At 40.8% G+C, this 23,786-nt stretch overlaps 1 protein-coding gene across 2 annotated transcripts in view; it reads left to right on the forward strand.

The window, feature by feature from the left end:
* Positions 1-382: 382 nt before the first annotated feature.
* exoc4 (exocyst complex component 4) overlaps positions 383-23,786 on the forward strand; it is a gene marked incomplete at its 5' end in the record, with an annotated part of 101,895 nt that continues 78,491 nt past the window's right edge. For both annotated transcript variants that reach the window (XM_079235731.1, XM_079235730.1), the window contains 8 exons: positions 383-462; positions 2,061-2,250; positions 3,560-3,754; positions 7,399-7,592; positions 9,219-9,328; positions 11,876-11,976; positions 12,118-12,272; positions 16,490-16,670. In XM_079235731.1, coding sequence (XP_079091857.1) covers positions 383-462; positions 2,061-2,250; positions 3,560-3,754; positions 7,399-7,592; positions 9,219-9,328; positions 11,876-11,976; positions 12,118-12,272; positions 16,490-16,670 — 1,206 coding nt within the window. The remainder of the gene's footprint in view (positions 463-2,060; positions 2,251-3,559; positions 3,755-7,398; positions 7,593-9,218; positions 9,329-11,875; positions 11,977-12,117; positions 12,273-16,489; positions 16,671-23,786) is intronic.

A 23,786-nucleotide genomic window follows, 5' to 3' on the forward strand; every position in this document is an offset into this window, starting at 1 on the left:
ACACAGGAATTGCAATTAGTATCTGACTGTAGCATTGTGCACAACACGCTGGATGTGTGTCATGACACATCTTTATCATAAATAGAGATCCCTGTTGATGGAGATAAATTAAGCATAGTTAAAAATAATATAACATTAAAATGCAATTATTTGAATGGCTGATTTGTCTCCAAATATATGTTATGATAAAGAAACTTAAACTGCTGAGTAGAGTAGATACGCTTCATAAGTATGACTGTGACCAAAGCAGAATTTAGAAAAAGTGCACCACTGATGACAGAATTACTTTCCGTGGTGAAACTACAACTCCCGAGTTCCTTGCCTCGCGTCACCTCGCGCTCGCGCTTCTCTCTTCCTGTTTGGGTGCCGCAGCTGGAAAAAAATGGCAGCTGAAACAGGGAGATACAGGACTGCAGTTAGCAAAAACAAAGACCCCTCTGGTCTTCTTATCTCTGTCATAAGGTAATGTTTGTCACACTCATTGTTTAAACTATGCAGCGTTCATAAGACGTCGGACAGTCTTTGAACTATATGCTCGTATTTGCTCTCTGACGTGTTGACAGCTAGCTTGTATGCTAAAGCTACGATAGCAACATCCTTCCTGTATTGCTGGTTGTATCTAAGAAATTAAAGCTCACAACTTTGCTATCTTCCTGTGCATTATTAATTTTAGGATTATAAGTAAGTTAGTGTTCATAGCTGTTTTTATTCTCTCCTGGACCAGTATAAAAGGTTAAATAGTGGCCACAGTACGTGACTCTTGTACATTTGAAACTCATCTTTTATTCATGTCACAAAAGGCAATATTTATGTAACAAACTAAATAATAATCTTAACAACTAGACGAAAGTGTTTAGCAAGATATAGAGTTGAGAGGCAATCACTGCAAATACTGTGACCTCACTGTGACCTGCAACTAACGGGTTTGACAGCTGTAATCAACTGTCTCAAAACCTTACTTCCTCTGGTGGAAGTCGTTTGGAGAGAGCAAAGTGAACATGGACATTATGGGAGAGAGTTAAAGGCTTTCCAAAGTGGAGGCCAGGAATATCCACCGGCCTTATAAGTGTATACACTATACAATGAATGGTTTAATTTACATAATGTAAATATAGGATTACTTTCTTTTTTTTACCAGGAGGATAAAAGGAGCATCTTCAAATATGTGAAATGATGCTTTATTTGACAGCACCAGTATCACTGTTGCCAAACAAGAGTTTTATTCAATTGTTGTTACTTACATTGACGTCACCATTGGCAATTTCTATTTGTGTATTTTGGTTGTCTGACTGCACTCTTTGTGGGTTGTGATAGCCTATTTATCTAACATTTATCCTTGGTTGTCATGATATGAAGCTTTGTAAAACTATAATTTATATATAAATATATATTTATATATCATAGTTTTTTTTAATGCACATGTAATGGTTTTACAAATTTGCAAGAGCTTATGGTTTGGACTATTTTTCTTTATTGAACTAGGTTGGTTTTCAGTTGTTGTTGGGCTGGACACTGACAATCTGATCTGGCAACACTGACCAATACTTAGGCTGCTGTTGGACCAATTTGTTACAGCATGAATGTACCAAGGGTCTGACATTTCTTCCTCATCTGCCACTGTGGCAGGTCACTGAATATTTCTACCAGCCACTCATTTTCTTTTTGTCGACAAGCCAGTATAAATACGGAATATATCATGCAACCTTTATCCTTGACTATTTTGAACTTTGAAATTGCTTTTTAAAAATAATATCTCTTCATATAAGGGAAACCTTTCTGCCATGGTGGCAGGTGACCTGACATTTTAGCAGCAAATTACATTCCTTGAATGTACCTGTTCATGTTGCCATGCTGGCTGTAGGCTATGTCTGCACACACTTTTCTTCCTCTACCTTATGCTGCCTTCAAGTGCTTTACGTAAGCTCCCACTTTGCTAAAACCCAGCTTGTAATTGCCATTTCCAGAGGGTCTCTGCTCTCCACTCCAACGTTGATGCTTCCATGATGTGGATTTAGTTATTGAGTTGAATGTACTTTTTTGTTCCCTCTTCTCCAATGCAGGACTTTGTCCAGCAGTGATGATGTGCAAGACAGGGAGACAGAGAAGGGTCGTCTGGAAGAAGCCTTTGAGACATGCGACAGGGACTTAGATGGACTGATTGTTCAGCATTATGCCGAACTTACCACTGCCATCAGGACCTACCAGAGCATCACCGAGCGCATCACCAGCTCCCGCAACAAGATCAAACAGGTAAAATGAGAGACTTATGTACACAAATGGACACTGGAGGGTTGGAGAAAGCCATTACTAATATTCATGCGTACATTGTTTCTGATGGATTTCAGAGCAGTGACTCTAAGCTGTGTAATTTAAAAACAAAACAAGACCATTTTCATTAATTTTAATTTGTCTCTTCATACATGAAGGCTTTCTTAGATCAGTTTTTAGGATTTTTTTAAACTCTTAGACTAAAAGACTGACATCCTTTTCACCCAAGAATAAAGCTGCCTACTTAAAAATTGGCAGCTGAAATCTGAATCCTTAGCCTCTGGACATAATTTTCTCTATTACACTTGGAAAAAAAAAAAAAACATTGAAAAATTAAAGGTTATTCTTTAATGTCCCCTCCATGAGTGAGCCAATACAGATTTGGCAAAATAGACATCCAGTGTCCTTGCGCTTTTTCTTCGCAGGATAAAACAGAATTCTAACTAAGGTTTGCTGGCATGGTTCTGTCTTGAAATCATGACATTTTACTTGTCACAATTACATAGGCCTGCAGACAATTTGACACGTTATAGTAGAAAGTAACAGGTGTGACGATGGCTCCAAATAATCCCCAGTATACAAGTATCCCAGTAAGTCATGACGAGTGAGCCAGCATGCACAACACCGGGACTCTGAAACTGAAGCCTGCTAATGTGTGCATCTGCTTTAAACACTGCAAACTCCCCATCACGGAAGGAGGGGGAATTCTAGGTGGCTAAATCTGCAGCTCTGCCCAACCTTGAATCAGCAAAGCTAATCAGCCAGAAGTGGAAACACCTGTGTAGGTGTTTGAGCCAAAAATACGTTTTTATGCAAGCCAGAAAATCCAAGTGTTTTAAAAGGTTTCAAGGGAGATGATCACATTCCCTCTAAACTGATTACATATTAATTTATTTTAGGGGTATTTAAGTTGGCATTATCAATATTGCCTTTATTACCCTTCCTCATTATTTTGTGTCACTGGATATCTAGTTTCTTTGACAACATTTGCCCAGAAAATCCAGTTTGTTGCAGGAAAAAAAGAGCGAAGGTTAAGGATGCATGGTTGTCATGGATCTTTCTTAATAGCTCTGGCCTTCAGTAGTTCTGCTCTTTTTTCACTGCGAGCTCATGAGATTCAACATTTCAGATTCTTGACAATTTAGCATGATAGACACACATAAATTACACTTTATTTAAACAATAGGTCATGTTTTACTTGTATTTTTATTGGTACTGCTGCACATGCAATGGGCCTGGTGATATAGTAGTGTGCCCTACTTTCTTGATTTGAACTCACTCTTTCCTGCAGGTGAAGGAGAACCTCCTGTCTTGTAAGATGCTGCTCCACTGCAAAAGGGATGAGCTGAGGAAGCTGTGGATAGAGGGCATCGAGCACAAGCACGTCCTCCAGCTGCTGGATGAAATCGAAAGCATCAAGCAGGTGCCTCAACGGCTGGAGGCCTATATGGCAAGCAAGCACTACCTTCATGGCACCGACATGCTGGTGAGTAGACTAATGGCCAGAGACGTGGGGGTGCAGGAGCCTCTTTGTATGTGTAAAGCTGTCCAGCTTTTCAGTTATGTAGCGAGGCAGAGACAGAAAAAAGAAACAAGTTGTTGTCTTGTTTTTGAAGTTAAAGTCCAAGTGGGAAAATGTATTGACATACTTTATGTAAATGCATGCGGAGCAAAATCGAGGCAGCTTCTGAGACCCATGGTGCCCGCAGTACACATACATAAACACCACTGTCTATGAAGTGTTAATGCCAAGATTGATTTCCTGGCACCTCTCATCCCTCTAAAGAATCATTTTCCAGCTTTAACAGTCCGGTGGGTGCAACTCTTTGACTTCAATAGAACAGCATCTAAGTGCAGCGAAGGCGCTGCAGGTGTGCTTGTTTGCGTGTGCGCTTGTTCTTTTGATGTGTGTTTTGCTGTGTGCTTGGCAGGGGAGCCGAAAGGATGGTATTGAGGACTAAACGACCAGGCTCTGTGATCCCTCTGCTTCTTTCCTTTACTTCCTCTTCCTCTCCCCCTTCTCTGTCACACCCACACATCTTCCTTTTAGACTTTGGTAATAATTAGTTTGCTGAAATGGGGTTCTGAAGAGGTGGAAATAAAGAGGGATGATGATATACCCAAAAGACCATGAAGAATATTCTGTATGGGGGTGGAAAGAAGTGGAACTGCATTCAACCTGTGCTCAGTCAGTACAGCGTGTCTTGAAAGGTTGTGGAAAGTTCAAAGTCAGTTGGACACTACGCCTCTTTCTTGCACACTTCAAATACGCTTTATTTGATCAGGACAGTGCACTTTCGTTCGTATATAAAAAGCCTAATTCAAAAGGAGATTTTATACGTCTCTGCATACCAGAATGCTGTTGGATGCATTCATTCTACCTTTTGCTTTGGTAACATATTCATGCAGTTCATGAATAAATGATTTTTAGAAAGTCCACTTTAAATAAGCCACACGTATAGCCTGGATAGGCAACACTGGAGAAACTAGCAAGAGTATGCTACTTACAAAAAAATTACGAGTCCAGTGTTGCCAACTCTTTTCCAATGAAAGTGGCGAGCAGCACTCGCTTCAAAAGTCACTAAATCCAGCAAGAAAGTCTGTAAGACTTCAGATCTTCCTCCAAAGCCACTCCCCCAAATAATCATTGTGAATGTTAATTCAAATACATTGATTTTGTACAGTCCAAAATCACCAATTTGCAAACATTTCCCCAGAGGGATTTTGAAATCTGTACACATACGACATCATCTGTCCCAGGACCTCACATTGCCTCAGAAAAAACTCAGAAGAAACCTTCGGGAGAGCAACAGAGGTGGATCCAATAGATGTCATGTGTGCAGAATGAACAACATAACAGAGTTACAACACATTCAATGCATATGACAGAAATTATCCATATAATGAGAGTAGTAGGCATGATTAAAAAAGCACAAAGACACCGGAGAAGTAGCAGAGTGTGAAAAAAGAAGATTAAAAATTAAATTGGCCAAAGGAATAATGTCATTGATTATAACAATTAGGTTTATATGAAACATATTTGTCTATGTCCTCTGCATTTCCCCCGGATATACTGGAAACTGCCTCGACACACTCCCTTCGTGTCGCTCCATTGTAACATCATACTGCCTGTGTCACTTCTCTGAGAGTCCCTGAAGTGTTTATTCCCATCATGCTGTCACTCATTACTGCACTCATCTGTCAGATTAACGACTCCCTGGTTTTCACTTGTGCCTTCTGTTGTGGCTTCTATCCTTATAATCTATTTCTACCCCTCCTTTTATTCTGTCTTTTACAAAAAGTTGTAAAAGGTTTGTGCTTGCTGACTCGTGCAGTATATATCTTTGTTATTATATTTGCTGTGTAGTGTGGCAAGAGTATAGACTAGCCAGGAATATACGTCCTCGCCTCTCTATCTCTCCTTCACTGTCTCTCGCTCTCCATAACTGTGTGTGTGTGTGTGTGTGTGCGTGTGTGTGTGCGTGTGTGTGTGTGTGTGTGTGTGTGTGTGTGTGTGAGAATGTGAGCCTTATCTCTAAGGGTTGACAATTAGATTTCCGACTATGCTCTCTGTCTGCTATTGAATGGCAGTCTTAGACCCCACGGGTTTGGTTAAAACGAGACTGGCTTTGGTTCCAGAAACTGTCCTCTCCTCTTCTGTGTCCTCTCTCATTTCCTTTTTCCTGTCGTGTCACAAAACCCAGGTGCACACACATACCTCCCCCCAACTCGGAGCTTAGAGCTAGTGATAACCTGTCATACTCTCCTCCTCACTATCCTATCCTTCTCACAATGTCTCTTGCTTGCAAGCAAATTCACAAGAGGCTTCCTATCCCTCATTACGCTGACAGGCCCGGCCCCTAATGATGTTAAGCAGCCTTCCTCTGTCTTCCCAGCCCAATGGTAATGAGATCCCCACCCCCCCTCAACACATACAGCCACTTAAGTGTTAAATGATTTACAGTTATACAATCATACACAGACACATCTGGGAGGTGTATATGTACACACACACACACACAGGACAGGCAAAGCCTTGCAGGTATGCCGAGTTATTCTATTAAACCAAAGGGGGCTGATCGCGCAGCGCATTAGCTCATCCCGTCACTAATGTGGCTCTCATTTGCATCAACACACACTTGACCCATGCACTCTGCCCAGCGTCCCACCCCACCCTACTCGTCTGTCCTGCACTGGCCATGCAAACATTCTTCACAGCGCTATCATCTGGCCATTAGTGCCCTGGAAATACAGTAATGCACATAAATACACATAAATACACACATACAGACTAGCCTATTTTATTTAACAGCATTAGGATTTATTAGTTGCAAACATGACAAAACCGCTCCTGCTAATGAAAACTGAGGTAAAAGGGAAGCACCGAGGGAGAATGAGTGACTCAGGGGAGCAGGAGGAATCACTTTTTAGAAGGAAAGATATTTTTCATAGATTGTATATATTAGTATGTAAATTCATAAGTCAATTGAAAATAAGACAAATTATTAAGAGTTTATTCAATACATTAACAATAATTGTAATGAGCGCCATTGTGGTTGTTCATCTCATTGTGTGGAGTGAGGCTTCACCATTGCATACTTTCTTTCAGTTGGAAACAAAAAGATAACTTCGTACACAAGTTGAAGAACCTTGAAGACCGGCTAACTTAATCATGGACTTGACTGAACAATGACTTACCACAGGGTTTCTTGATTTACATTAGATTAGAAGTAGTAGGTGCAGTTTAAAATGGAATGATCCAAAGCTGGTCTGACTGGCAAATTTGATTATTACAATCATATTTATATTAGAAACCATATTAGATTTGGGCCGATTTTTTTTTTTTTTTACCCACAGAGCAACACTAACTACAGGTTAGTGTGATGATTAATTCAATGTATTGTCTCGGTACAGCCCATACGCAGTTATTGTTGGGTAATAAATCAATATTGCGACGTGGAGATCCTGTGTTTTTTTTCCTGAACATAATTGTCCTACATCTTTCTACTGTGTAAACATCCAGTAAAGACAAATGCCCGGAGAAAATCTTCCAAAGATCAGACGCTATAAAAGTGGAAATGTACAGCTAGGGATAACCTGTGATTGGCTGATATGTTGTCATATATGCAGGTGTCAGCCGTGGAGTCCTTGGAAGGCCCCCTGCTGCAGGTGGAAGGGCTTGGAGATCTGCGTCTGGAGCTACACAGCAAGAAGCTCAACATCCACCTCGTACTCATCGATGAGCTGCACCGACACCTCTACATCAAGTCCACAAGTCGTCTAGGACACAAGAACAAGGACAAAAATGCTGCTCGCCTGCCAGGGTAAGGGGCGGTTTCTTCAATGTCTTTTATTATATCGTCACCCTTTTGGGGATCCAGATGTCCTCACGTGAATACAAATATGAAAGGAGTACCTCATTCTGTTCAGGGGATGCTTATTGACCATTGACTTGATTGTGCATGAATGAAATACGTGGGATACGTGGTCTATTTTTGTTTCCTTCACTGTGCAAGGACAGACAATATTGTGCACTGTAGTATGACTAATGAACACAATATAACTGTCTAACTTTAAGATACAGTACAGATTAGAGAATGAATTTCATCACATCATTTCATCATATTATATTTTGTTAATATCCCTGTAAGATTTGCACAAACTGTAGTTAGTCTTTTATGGTTCCACACAACAAACATTGAAATATGTTTTGTTTAATTTTTCTTCGTGTTATTACATTATCGCCCCCCAGATATGTTATCACTAATATACTAGGCTATGGAACAGTGTGCAATGTTGAATGAGACAGTGCGAGCCAGTTTGTTTGGTCTGAGGTACTAAAAGCTTTTCTTGTTTGCCTATTATGTATCGATGCGAAATGTAGCCTTCAAAGCGCTTTCTTTGAAAAGTTTTGACTGCATGGTTGTGAAATCTTTATCATTTCATCCATTGCTGGAACAACTTGCCAATTATTTACTGTATGGAAACCAAGCCAATTACTGACGAAAACAATTAGACTGTGTATAACTTGTTGTTCTAGTTGTTTGTTGTCTTATGTTTGTTCTTTGTGCTGTGAAGTTCCAAAGAGACAGACAAAAAACACATCATTTATTGTAAAGAAGATAACATCACTAATTCAAATTGTGACATATACACTTTGAGTCATGATATGTATATATATATATATATATATATATATATATATATATATATATTATTACTAGCAGTTTATACATAAGATAAGAGAATTCAACACATAGAGTGAATGCAGCCACCAGGAGAATAATAAACCATGTCTCCGTGACCCGAGAGCCAGCTTCTTAGTTGCGGCCGAATGACTTATTAGGGATAATTTCGCACAATGACTTCGAACACACTGTTGATGCTGTTGTGTTGCTTAGAGTGTTGTTTGCACTTTTACATGTGTGTCTGTGTGTGAGGTGCAGTAATTATGGTGGCGGTGGTTTGGTGAAGTACAGTGATTTATTACTGAAGGTCAGCCAGTGACAGGTCCTGGCCTTCCTGCATTGGGTTGCCTCTAACAACAAGCCAGCCTCCATACACCCCACTCACTTAGCAGATACCCTGTGTTTATACAGCCCGACTTAAAGGACGTGGATTGCTCCCACCTCCGGCTTAAGGCTTGATAAATGGCTCATTGGAAAGCAGCACCAATCCCACCCATAGATGCAAGGCTTATTTGTTATAACATTAGATTGTTTTTGTTAGAGAAGGCAAGGTTAGTGGGTGCATTTCTGTTAGCACATACTAAACTTTTGTATGTGTATGAAATAAGCTATTACTCCAGATGTTTGGAGTTAATTCGAGCCTATTCCTCTCATACAGTCATAAAATCATGTTTTATCTGAGACAGAAAACAAATCATTAAGTAACATGACTTATTTTATTTTAATAATCCCTGGATCGCTGCATTGTTTTTCTCTTCGCAGCTCCTCGGCCAAAGATGCATCTCCAATTCCTGTGTTGGATGTTAGCAGCCTGTCCACCCCACGCAAGCTTTTGGATTCATCACAGTTCAGCACACCTGGATCCAGCAGTGGTATGTTCCCTAGAATTTAATAAGAGGGACTATTTGTTTTAAGTTTAAGAGTTTGAAGAGGTTGTCTCATGGGGGAAAAAATGTGTTCAGATGGTTTGCGCTGCATTTAATTGCATTCATTAGCAGAACTACAGAGATAAACACATCAACAAAGCAGTGTTGTTGGTCTTTTTGGATAACAAAGTGTATGGATTTCAGTTTGCAATTTGACTTTCACCATGCTGATATCTTTAGTGATAATGAAGTCATTAGCATCATTCTCGCACACACACACACTCATACTATAATAGAATGCACCAGAAACTGCTGATCCAAACTATTGTACAAAGGACTAACCACCCCACTGATGCCTCTTTTCACGTACACACACACACACACACACACACACACACACACACACACACACACACACACACACACACACACACACACACACACACACACACACACATACATTTTGCTATTTGCAGTATATGTCATAACACATTCAACCATGATCATAATATACATTTCCCTTGCTAACATTATAATTATCTTGTCCCCCCTATCTGTACCATTAGTCACCCAGCATCTCTGTCATCACAGCAGGCGAAAGGCATTCATTACGCTCAAAATGGTAACCGGTGCTTTAACAGGGACTGATAATGCCTACTATAACTGTATTCAGAAATGTATGAATTCTCCCTTGGTTGCTGGGGCGTAGAGTCAGCACTGCATTCCTCCCAGGCAGAGAGAACAGAGGAACGCAAACAAGGAGATAATGAAAAAAGTTAATCCTGCAATAACTTGGTGTTCCCTTGGTGTTTCTGAGTTTTTATATTAAGCCTGGCACTTTTTTCACCGCCCACTCTTGGCGTTCTACGTTAGCGACTCACAGTTTCTTCTCGGCTCTGTCGATGCCATGCAACCGTACACTGTCTTGTGCATACCGCTCAGTCTCCACAAACATATTGGCTTACTGCTGCTTTGCTACCTTACTTATCCCCTCGGCATAAATCAAGTTCGATCTTAGCAAATGATTCTGAAGTGCAAGGTTTCCCTGAAAGCAAAGATGCGGCCAACATGTTTATTTCTATCCAATGGTTGTTTAATTAAACTGATGTAGTTATCTCTGTTGTTCTCTATCTCTTTCGCTCTCACTTCTTTTCGCTCTTACTGAAGGCTCATGTCACCTAGAGTACAACTGTCATTTAAAAAAAATTATATACTTTATTGACGAGTATGGACAACATGATGTACACTACAGGGATCACAGAACAAGTATTTTTTTAAATATTACATTACATTTAATTTAGCTAGCACTTTTATCCAAAGCGACTTACAATAAGTGCATTCAACCATGAGTACAAACTCAGAACAACAAGTATCAAGAAAGTACAATTTCTTCAACAAAGTTAAACTACAAAGGGCTATAGATAAGTGCCATTTAAGTGCTACTACGGTGCTACTTTCCTTATTTAAGGTATAGTCGAAAAAGATGTGTTTTTAGTTTGCGGTAGAAGAGAGAAGAGACTTTCAGCTGTCCTGATGTCAATGGGGAGCTCATTTTGAGGAGCCAAGACAGCAGATAGTTGTGACTTTCTTTCTGTGTGTGTTGATCTGTTTACAATGGTAATGAAGAAAATAACAGCAAAGTAGAGCAAACAGACAACATAAAGTAAAAATTGAGAGGAAATACAAATAATAATAAACGGTCATTTCATGTATCTCCACTTCTCATTATCGCTGAGTTCAGCCCATCACCATGAATGTTCCTGTCATGACCTTAACCACAATCAAATGTACGAATCACCACAAATTCATAATACATATTTGTTTAATTTACCCACCCTAAAGGTGAAAGCTAAACCACTACCTACGCACCATCATGCTAATAAACTGTGATCACGACACATCAGCCGGCTTCCATCAATGGCCTAGCTTGCCATTTGGTCTAATAGCATTAGAGCACCTCATTTGTAGCTAGTAATTGTCATAATTATTACACAAACTCCAGTTGGAATGGGGTAAAAGAGGAAATACAACCAGAGTCCATTAACTTGCCATAAACATTAACTCTCTTAACGTGCTTTGATGGGGAATTGGAAGGCCCTATCTAATGGAAATTAGAGCATCATTCCATGCTGTCACTCTCAATTTAGCTGCTAATGTGGCTAAGTCAGATGGAAAGAGCATGAATGGGGGAGGATAACCGGATAGGTGCAGGTGTGTGCAAGAGGAAGATATCTTATGTTATTGTAGTTAAAGCTGTTTTTTCTTTATTTTTTTTAAATCTTTTTCTTTACAAAAAAACTTCCAGGATTCCAAAATGTATCAACATTTGAGTAGTGTCTCCAAGGACATTGTCTTTAGTCTTTGAGCACAATGGCTCAAAACACCAGACATAAAGAAAATGGACAACAATTAGTTTTAAAGTATTCTATCCTCTTTTTTGTAATTGTCTTTTTACAACTGTCCATTTAAAAAAATAGTTGAATCCCTATGACTGTAAATATTTTTGAAAGCACTTCCAGCACGTCATAACCGAAGTGTATCTTTATACTTCAGTGCGTGAGCTGCAGCTGGACATGCGGGACTTGAACCAAGCGGACCTCCCTGAGGTAGATCCAGAGGAGAACAGTGCTGAGTTCATGGGCATCCTCATCAAGGTAGATTTGTGAACACTAAACACACTGTGAATCAGTGAATTTCTTCACCTCTGCTCTGTTACATCCACTCGTGTGTTCTGTGTTGTTATTTCATCCCTTGCTTCAAGTGAACTGTTTCTATCGATCATCCTTTTTCTTAAGGCTCTGGCCAAGTTGAAGAAAATCCCTGAGGCCATCAATGCCATAATGGAGCGGCTGGAACCTGAGCTGAAACAGATCGTCAAGAGGTCCACCACCCAGATAGCAGACCATGCATACCAGAGAGGAGAAAACTTGGCCCAGGAGAGCCAGCCAAGGTACAGTAATTATGAGACTGGCAGGATAAGGAAACACATACTGATGGAAGAAGGCACTATGTTAAAATATCATGGCTTCCTGAGTGTGGAGACTTATTCCCTGAAGAGTGAGGATTGCTATTAATCAGTGAACAATTGGAGAAAACTGGAGGTTAATAGGAGAAAATAAATGAATTAGGAATGGGAGATACAGGTAGTATATAGCCACGAAGAGGAAGCCATAAGCAGTTCTTTGGAAGATTTTTTAAATGATAATGCTTGCCTGATAGAAAATAATTAGGACAATCAGCAATGTTTACAGTGTAAACGGCGCTATGCAGCTAATGCTGAAAAATACCTTAATAAAGCGGTCACCTGGAGGTAAGAGTTTTTATTAAAGCAACCTTTTTACTAATTATTCTGTCGTTAGTATTCGCATTAGACTCAGATCCAGAGAGTCATTATGTACAAGGTGGTCTCTCCAGTGGTTGGTAAAGTGTGTTCCTACTAACACAGTACAATATGGCTCTGATTGGTCACCAGTTGTTTTTGACTCATTAACACGCAGGAAGTCTTTTAGTTATGCTTGCAGCTGACAGTGAGGGCAGGAGACAGCATGTTGTGAATGCAGTCCCAGGGCGTTCATAGTCAGACAGTCAACCAGGTATGAAACACGGTAAAGACTAGGACTGGAGGCACACCCGCCTTAGACCATGAAAACAGATTCTCTGCTGCTTTAAACCTAGACAAGTCATGGTTATATACACACACAAACAACTTCACATCTGCCGTAGAGGACTGCTACATTTTAAAAGTAGTCACACCAGCTCCTGCCGACTTTACTGTGGGCAGACTTGGGAAACACAGGTCTCAGTCCACTGATCCCGAACCATTTAAGAGGAACGTCTTGTTTTCTGTCAGGGATGTTCTCTCCGGCCTCGTCTGCCTTCCCTCTACGGTTGCCTGCTGAATCTCATCTGACCTCAATGTAGCAGGCCACCTTGTAGCTCATTGCCAGCTCCACTCCTTACAGATTGTTTTAGAATTGCCTTCCTGTGTGTACGTGTGTGAGTGCTTAACGCTATATACGTGTCAGAGCATTCGCATTTGGGTGAACACTTAGAGGTGTGTGTGTGTGTGTGTGTGTGTGTGTGTGTGTGTGTGTGTGTGTGTGTGTGTGTGTGTTCTTGGATGCATACACACCTAGTTCTGCCTATGTTCACTTCAATTTAAAGCTGCGGCTTGTTGCTATGGAAACTCCAACCAGTGTACCACTTGTAGGGAACAATGGTCTTGCATATTACACACTATATTTTATCGCACTGCAGACTAGCAGGCAACACTTAAGCACTTTACAGCCTAGATGCCGTGTGTGGCTTACTCTTGGAGGTTTATGGTCTCATTTTGCTTCCTCTGTGATCAGCCACAGTGAAGAGCATTTTTATTTCCAACTCCTTTCACTAGTTTTTATAGTTTTTACTTTTAGTAAGATACTCCAAACAGGTTCTCACTCCATGCAGCAAAGTTATTATCACGCGCCACTGATCTGTGAGTAGTTTAATTTACATCAAAGCAGTCTTGTTGAACTCCCTTCTTTCATTTTGCATGACAAAAAAAAGAGGCTTATTTCTTTTTGCTTTTAGTGGAGGAGAGATTCAGAATCCAATCTGAATCCCTTAGAAAGCAAGCTGATTTAAAGTGAAGAACTGCTTGAATGACCAAAAACATTAATAGAAAGTATTTTCAATCCAATTTAAAAACAAGAAAAGCACATTGATCACAAGATAAATTGCTTGTCTCTTTTATACAGTCTTGTTCTTCTGCCTGTTCAGTGGAGTGGTCTTTGGAAACGTCTGAGGGACACATTTTTGTGATGTTTTTCTACTCTGTGGATTTGTGTATGACAGCGGGATGACCTAGCACTTTTGATATTTCAAAGTGGTTCTTTAAACACTCTGCAGGCCCCTCTGTCATTTATATGGCTGACAACCAACTCAATGATAATTCAATTCGGACATTTTTGTTGTCTTCCAAAAATTGCACAAGGCGCGCACACACACACACACACACACACACACACACACACACACACACACACACACACACACACACATATACACACACACACACACATACACACACACAGGGTGCCGGTCAGTCAGGGACTGTGCGTAGACGTGTGTGCTCCCTGCTGTCTCTCCCGACTGTTCATCAACAACGTGTGTAAGCTTCGATCCTGAGGGGAAATGAGAAGTGAGGCCTCAAAGAACAGACGATATGGATTAGGATGGCCTCCACTGGGAGATAATGAGGCGGACTAGGCTGTCTACACTGTGTGTGTGTCTGTGTGTGTTAGTAAGGGGTAAGGTGGGAGGTACGGTGGAGTGTGCTTAGAAATGAAACGAAAAGAAGTGGTGATGAGGTCAGAGCTATACATTTTGTGTGTGCCCACACACAAAATGGAGAGGAGAGGAGAGATGCAGCTCCTCCTCTCTTTGTCTCACGAACATCTTCCGTTCTCTGAGTTATAGCTCATAGTGATTTGTGCCTGCTTTCCTCTCCATTAATAACATTTACTTGTAGCCACTGCCAGTGTAGTGACAGACAGCCAACCAGAATGCCCCCTAGTGAAGCATCCATCTTGCCTCTACATTATCCCGATACCTTCCCAGGAAACCTTGGCCACTTTACAAAACTTTTAGCATGTGTTCTTTTCTTGCAGAATTCATTTGTATTGACATGGTATTAATGAAGGCTCTCAGGTGCTTTTGAGTATACTTAATAGATAGTATATACTTGCTTTTGTCAATCTCAGCTTCTTTGGTGTGGAACTGTAAACTTTTATTATGGTTAGCTGTACTTTTTCGCTAATAATAATATTTGTTTCATCAGCAGGAGACATTCAGTTAAATCAGCTGTCCAGAAAAGAAAGATGGATATACATCTAGCTCCATCTTGTACTACAAATTGACAATATTTTGAACTTTTGAGCTGTAATCACTCCGAGAAAAGTATAAAAAAAGGTCTCCACCAATTGAAAAAAGCCAGACGAGAGTACTGAATGACCAGTGTCAGACAAACAGTGTGGCTGTATTTATTTTAACTCTAACATAACTCCACTAAAATAAAGTGGGCACTCTCTAGCATGGGTGAACCGGGTACTCATTCCGACTCGACTAATGTAACCTGTGTTCCCTCTTTACTTTGAAAGCTTTGTCCTTGCGCAGAAAGCAGGGACAGCAAAGTCTGCATGAAAGCATTAGTGTAGATGAAGCGACGGAGAGTTTCCGATCCAGAGCGTAGCACTCAGATCAAGTGGAAGGTCTTTTTGGTTTTGGCTGTGCTCTCTTCTTCAGACAGAGCCATTTAGAACTAATGAGAGTAGCTGTACATTTGAGTCCAGTTCGTGCCGCTCTCTACCTTTTCTCATAGCCGGCTCCGGCGCTGGATTATTACTGTCGGAGAAATAGCTGTGAGTATGTGCTGAATGCAGAATGTGAATGGAAAAGGGTAACTGAAACACCCTAATTGGTGTAAATGTGAAATGCACTCAGTAGTGATTTGTGGGAAGATTATCTGTAGCTATTTGTTATTTTGCTTATTTACTTTTTTAAAGTCATATTTATTCATAGAGCACTTTTACAATTACCATTATTGTGGAGGTAAATATGGTGAAATAGGAATACTTTAGTAAAATGTACATATCTCTATTCATCCTTCTGGTGGCAGTGAAGATGTAAAACAACATGTATGGACTATGTTGTTATAAATCATTCCGATGCCGTTTACAGTGATCCTCAGTGTTTCTCTGCTGGTTTAAATTGGCAATACGGTGGGGTGTGGAGGCTTTTTATAGTCTTTGCTTGCGATATGAAAATACATTCTTAACTGGTGTACCGGCTGGCACAAGCAGTCACACCACACGCTTAAGTTTCCTCTCTTTCTTATATTAAAACAGGGGCCTAATTCCTTTGTGGCTTTCTGTTTTCTTCTTAAAGAAATCCAAGGCTAAATTATTTACTGTAGAAGTACTGTATTTTCCTAACTAATAAACTGTCAAGTGAATGTTGTGCTGACTTACCAAATTAATGTGTTCCAAAAGTGGAAAACAAAGTGAGCATTACTTCCCATCACTTCTCTAAATCTCTCCCCTTTCCTGTCTCACTCCCCCCACCCCACACACTCTCCTGTTTCTCATCTCTGTCCTCCCTTTCTGCTCTTTCTGGCTCCCTCTACAGGCTACTGCTGGATCTGCTCGAGCTGTTGTTTGATAAGTTCAAGGCAGTGGCCCAGGCTCACAGCGTGGTGTTGGCCCACCTGCAGCGGATCGCGGTGCAGGGCCCGACCGGCGCCTACGAAGAGGGAATCAAACTCTACGAGCAAGCCGACGTCTCCGCCAAGATCCAGACAGTGCTGCAGGTCAGACAGGAGCAACAGTAATAGACCAGTGCTGATATGCCTGGAGCATTAAGAGGACCATACATGTTAAATATGTGTTAAACAGCATCCGCTATAAAGATTATACAGGAATCAAATGTTCGTGATCTGTTTGGGGAAATTAGATAACGCAAAGTTCCGATAACACACAAAACTATGTTTTTCTTTAAGTCCAGAAGATTAGATTGTAATTATAATACATGTAGGATACATGCAACAATCCTACTTTGATGTATGGCATTATTCTCTTATTGTGTTAATTTGACATTTTTACTTAAGTGTAGGGCCATATGGCAGCACTGCACCTTGTTGTTTGTTTTGCCTTCCCTTGCTGGCAAACCCCCAGGATTTTATTTTTCATCCACCGCCATGGAGATTTGTTTGTCATTGATTTATTTTCCACCCAGCACTTGTCTTAAAACATTGATTTAATTCACCTTCTCTCGAAGTAAATTAATCAGTTGAGAAACTGGCAGTGATGTGATGGATGGCATTCAATCTGTCAGCAAGAAGTAGCCGGAGAAAATAACAGGGGAAGCTTGATTGCTTGGATTAATTTAAGGTTCTTTAATTGCCGTGTATTTATGCTGGGATCTTGCCCCCTGCTCCTATTTGATTGGCTGAGGGGACCAGCAGCTGTTGAGCTGACCTATGTTGAATCAAGCGGAGGAAATTCTGTGGCAGTAGTTGCTCTCAACCGCTATTTGTGTGTGTGTGTGTGTGTGTGTGTGTGTGTGTGTGTGTGTGTGTGTGTGTGTGTGTGTGTGTGTGTGTGTGTGTGTGTGTGTGTGTGTGTGTGTGTGTGTGTGTGTGCTCATACCCAAGAGAACAGCATTTTCCCTTCTGCTGCTTCCCTGGGAGTTGTGTAATGTTTAATTTATCACATTTCTGAAGCATTTCTCATGTGTATAGCCACATTTGAAACAGCCTGAATTTGTTTGAGAGGATGAGGTGCTTTTTACTTAATTTTAACTGGCATTTCTCACCCACCAATGACTTGGATGTACTGTATATAAATACACAAGATGGATGAGAGCCGTCTTCTTAGGAACTTTATTTTGATCCTTTTTGGAGCCCTCTTGGAAAGTACAGTTGAATTTGCTTCCTGTTGTACTTTCTCCTGAACGCTTTGATTTGTTGTCATGGTTATGTTTGGCAAGGTCAGTTATTTCTCTGCACAGCCCAGTGTTTTTACTCAACATAAAACTCAAAAAATGAATAGACTGACAGAGTGCTGTTGCCTCGTGAAATATAAATTGAAAGCCCATCTATTTCTAACTCGCACTCCAGCTTGTCTGCTTCCAATAAGTGGATTTTTTTCTCTCCCCCAGCTGGCATGCATGGATTCATAACTACACAGGAGTGTTTAGGTGTGTACAGTACATGTGTTTCAGAGGGTGTGATTGTGCACAGGCATGTTCTCAATGCAGTTACAGAAAGCATTAAGCCATTCCCCAGCACGCGCTCACTGCCAACACCTCTTTGCCAGGGGCTTCACTCTCCCCCGTCTCTGCGATGTGAGATAATGTAATCTCTTGATTAGAATACTCATTACGTGAAATGAGGTTTTCTTATTCACTCACTCGTGTTATTATTTCCTGACCGATTGTATCGATATGAAAGGCCCTCGTCCATCCCACCCTCCCTCTTGCCATTTCTCTCATCTCTTGCTTGTTCTTTCGCCTTTCTCTCCCGCTCTCCATTTCCCCTTGCTCCTTCCTTCTTCAGCATCATTCCTGCCGTCTCTATATTGTAGTCTCTCAATTTCCCAATACCTTGCGCATACCCCTCCTGCTCCATGTAATTTCCTTCTTCATCTCATTATCTTGCTTTCTTTTTCTCTGGCAACTCCCACACTCCGCTTCACCCCCTTCGTTTAGCCCACTCTGTCTCAAAGACTCGCATATCAGCAATGAGAGAATTTAAATTCCTACAGCTCCCACAGAAGCTCTGTTAAAGTTTATAGGATAGGATGCAGAGTATTTTATCTCACCTCCCAAGACCCCAAAAGGGGCAGGAACCTTAACATTGGTCAAAGTTTGCATACGATCTTTGTTAGTCATTCATTATATCTTGCGTTCTACAGTACCTCAACAGTACTTCACTATTGCATCCAGAATAATAATAATTAATAGCGATACTTTTATAATTGGTATGACGGCTTGAACAGAAGAAGACTATGATAAGTTTTTGCCCCTTTTCACAGTGAAATCATTGCAATCCCTGCCTGTCTTGCACCTCTTACATGCAGTTCACATCTTTGACATGTGCAGAAACCTCTCGGTAGGTGTTTTTTCTTCTTTTCTTTTTTTCTTCTCCCCCACTTTGAGAAGTGGAGATACCAAGTTGACCTTTCCACATGACATACCAGCAGATGGATGCAGGAGCCGAGAGAAACACAGGGTGCACCCAGTTACAAGGCCTTGGATGAGAAACGCCGTTCGTCAACGTGTGACTGAGGCCCAGTCGGCTTAGATTGGAGAGTAAGCAAACACGCTTTGAAAGTCAAGATTTATGTAGTGGTTCTAATCCCCGTTCAGAAATGCTGGGGATGCTTCTGCTGTAAATTTAAGTGTGGATGTATTGATTCAAAGCATAGAAGGCTGGATGGTAATCAGCGGTGTGAATGCTAGCAGGGGTGTTTTGAGGTTACTTCCCAATCTTCTGCTTTCTGTAGAATGTGTGTGATTACATCTCTTAATTATTCACACCACTATTGAATTTACATTTCTAAGTGTACACCCATGCATGCCTTTGCCACTCTGTTCCCTATATCCATGATTGCCTTTTCCCTTTTCCATCAGAAACTTCCCAGTTCTTCAAAGCAGTCTGTTATATCAAAGGAATCACAGTGACTGGAATGTTTGTGTATCCACAAATGATTAATGTGCTTCTCTTTCCTCTTAGAATACAATATGGTAGCATCTGACGGTCTGTCAGCCCGGCAATTTTAACGTGAAGTAAATATTTGTCAAAACAACATTAGGTGCCAAGAAAGAAAATACACAAGTTTTCTTTGAATCATTAACAAGATAAAAGTCACAATACGTTATCAGGTAATTGGGTAACACAGTTCATAAAAGATCACAGTTCGTAAACCTCTCTTTGAATTCTTCATTAAGACCACCCAGTGGGAGTGTTATTTAATGTATATTTGCCACAGAGTGTCATTGGCTACTGGCGTTCATCACCTCTTGACCTTGTCGGACGTTCAGTTTGAGGTATGCGAGTTTGTTAATTAGCTCGGCATTTGCGCATACTGCAAGGATGTGTGACTGGGTGACTGCTTGCCGTGTCCGTTGTCTGCTGCGAGTGTGTGACCAGAGTGCAAATCACACTTTTAATGAGTGGCTTCCTCTCTGCAGACAAGGGACTTAGAGCCTGTATTCAAAAATATGGATAGATGCTGGCTATCTGCCTCGTGGCGGAACTGATTTCTAAATCACAAGACACGTCATCAGAGAACTGGAACCTGCGTATATATTAACATTTTCTACCGTAGCCAGAGATAAGAAAGCTTTTTTGATGTCTGGGCTTAAAAATAAGGAATGAAATTTGACATGTAGGCACCGGTCTCTGCTTTAGAATTTGCTTGGTGGCACTAACCAGTTGATTCCTTTCCCTCTTTGGTTTGTGGTTTTTCCCGGGCTTTGAGGATTTCTTTAACACACTGCTTCCATCAATCCGTCTTTAACAGAAAATTCTAATATTCTTTCTTGTTTTTATGTGGTTCTGATCTCATTCCTCCTCCCCGCTCTGTTTTTCTTAAATATTTAGTCGCCCCCTTAACTTTTAAACTTGCCCCATTCCTTTCATTGCCATAGACAAAACTATATCCATATACTAGTGGCTTAAATATGCTGTGCCTTCTATCGGCTCATCAACAGAGTGAAAACGAGGCAAATTAAACTGCCAGAGAGCAGCCAGAAGACAATGATCTCTTTTAATTAGATATGAAGCACAGACATCGCTACGTTGTTCTCGCCCAACATTTTAATCAATGTGTCACATTTATTCTGCCTTCCAAAGCGCTGTCATATTTACATATCGCTGGAGCGCACTGAAGTCTACCATCTCGATGGTAAAGTCTCTTGTCTCTCAGCCCCGCCCCCTCCCCCCCCCCACATATATTAACTACATCAAATCACTGGAGACCTGTAGACTTAATCAACTGCTCATGTGTGTTTTTGCAATCATTTCCTTGACTTACACTTAATGGCCTTGTTGCAAAAAGAGTACACACTATCATGTCCTCCACAGCAAACGCTCAGGATTATCAACATTTATTGTTTTAGGGACGAAACAGCAGCTTAATTTTGTCGGGAGAATTCAATGCTCGGTTACGTCAGTACTCTGAGATACAAGGTGCTGTTTTGACGACAAATAAGTAAAGTCAAAGGGTTCATATGGCACTTAAAACATGCTTAACTGAATTTACTCTAAGGTTACAATTAATAGAATTCAGCAGATAAAGACTATTCACTACAATCTCAGATAGCAACAACAGAGAAAAGTGACTTTGAACTTGAAGGATACCATTAGTAGTAGAGTTCACCCATCATTTAAAGCAATCATGGTGAATAGTGACATTGTCAATGGTCTATATGTTTAATCAGTGTTGTCTTCTCTTTTGAGATTCAGATAAAACAATACAGTAAGTATTGCCCTTTCAACATATTCACTGCTATCTCGAGTCTCATAGGAAAAAAAGGCTAAACTCTCTTCTTAATGGATCGTATCCATAGAAACAACATTCATCACCACAAACTCTTCTACTATTCCTCTTCCCTCTTTGTTTCAATCAATAAATACACTCAGAAATGTTTTCACACTGAAAAAGAAACATGCTGGAGACACGGCAAGGACACCGAGAGGAATGAAATGGGTTCCAGTGAACACGCAGGCACATCCTTCCCTCCCTCGTCAACAAGATAGCCTTCAAAAGATCGACTTGATGCGGCGCGCTCCAGGTGGGAACCCCCACTGGTTAGCGGCAGCTCAGTGCTGCGGGAGTAGTTGTGGTCGGAGCTCTGTCAGAACTTGTGAAGGTTGTTGAAGTTTCTGGAATACAATCAATACAGTGTGTATGAAGAACACTTTCTTTGACGGCCAAGGTTTCTCTGGGCTTTAACTTCAAGCTAGCAGCAAGGGATATCCGTCAATATGTTTTGTGACAAGACACCAGCCAAGGGATTTAAAGGGAAAACAGCCAATTTCAATAAAGCCTTGAGAAGCATCGAGCTTGATGATGACTTAATAAGAAGCAGCGGTGGGAAACAAGGAAAGAGAAAATTAAGTGATATTTATTTCTTCAATTTTCGCCAATTGACTGCAGAGTTCATCCAATGACAAGTGCTCACCTGCAGAGCTTTAAGTGGCGCTCTCCTGATTGTACTGATGTGTTGGGTGTTAGGGCCCTAATGGACAGAATGGAGGATGAAGATACACTTTCAGAGTGACATCAGGACATTTGGTTTGGAAGAAAGAAATGTGAGTGCTGATGATGAATTACAAAGACCGACTTTGCAGAAGCTTTTTTTTTCTCCCTCTTTTATTTTTAATAAAAGTTGGCACTCAGTGCAGTGGACTGATTCAAGTTTGGGACGAGACCCAAGACATTCAAGTGGCGGACAAGGTTGATTGGTTGGTTGATAGAATTTCATTGAATAGTTGGTGGTGGAAATTATTGTCTTTGTTCGGAGAGCTCTTGAAAGAGATGTGAGTTTTGCATGTGCGCCCACTCACACACACAGGCACCCAAACACACACTGGAGCCTGATTATTCACATTTGTACATACCAACCTTCTTTTCATCCATTGTTTTACAGGTTCAGATGAATATTGTTTTTTTGGGGGGGGGGGGGGGGGGGATTCAGGCAGTTTGTTTCCTCCTCTCCCGTTTCTCTGGCAACTCTTTGTTGAAATTCACTGAACTTATGGAGCATGGAGATACTGAGGTCCATTCTACACTGTAGAAGTTACTAAGATGTTTGACCTGAACTGTTCAACAGAGAAGGATATATGGAAAGAGACATTACTTTGTTTTCATCTGGTTCTACCTGCAAAGGCCGTTTGTCTTCCTCTGATGTCCGAGCCAGTTCAATGCGCCGGGCTTTTACTAAATTAGATATGTTCCGATTTGTCACTGAGCTTCGCTAATTATTTTGTCGAACCATTGAATTTGTTAATTTTGGTCGTGCGTGTGTATGTGGGCTGTTTTGCATTGATGTGATGCTCTGGGTGCAGTCACTGCGCAAACTCCTTGTTTTTGTTTCTACCTTTTGTGTCCCCATTGCCTCCTGATTATAGTTTTCGTTACATCTTTGATTCTGTCTAATTTAATAATTTTGTCACAATCCTCTCATGTAATGTTTTTACATAATTATAATACAATTCCTTTTACTAATTCCTGATTTTCCTGGTTGTCCCTATTTTTTGACACCTCTTTGCCACTTCGTACGCGCGCCCCACTGATGAGCCGTGCGGTCATACACAGGTGACAGTAATAGGATCTAGTCCTCTTTATTGCATGAGTAATAGCAGTTTTAATGAGATTTCATATGCTTGAGCTGATGGGTTAGAGGGAGGAGGAAGGAAGAAACGGAGATTGTCTTACTGGGACGAGTAACAGTACATGCAGGTCATATGAGTAGTTGAGGAAAGGATGGACTGCTCCCTTGTTTTTATTTGTGAATAGCAGCCGAGTACAATATTCCATACACAGGTGGGTTAACATTTGTGTCAAACCGACAAATATCTTATTTAATATTTCTCAGGCGTGTTCATTTTGTAAAAAAAACCCCCACAAAGTTGTGTCCGTATAAATGCAATTGCAGCACATTATTACAGTGCATACAACTTTAATGGAAGACTATCGCCAATGGTGCAACATTTAGTATCATCCTCCAGCGCTGCGCTAAATTAAGGTTGTGGCTTTGTGTGCGTAGCTCCCTGCTATATTTGGAACGTGTGACGCTAGGCAACTACAGTTAGTTGTGCCTTGTTCGTATTGAACAGAGAGTGTAGTGTGGATGATAGCAGCTTATGGGTGACATGTGGAGGTAGTAGTTCGCTCATATTAATTCCCTTGGAATGTAT

The sequence above is a fragment of the Taurulus bubalis genome (assembly GCF_910589615.1).
Source record: "Taurulus bubalis genome assembly, chromosome: 20".
Taxonomy (NCBI): Eukaryota; Metazoa; Chordata; class Actinopteri; order Perciformes; family Cottidae; genus Taurulus; species Taurulus bubalis.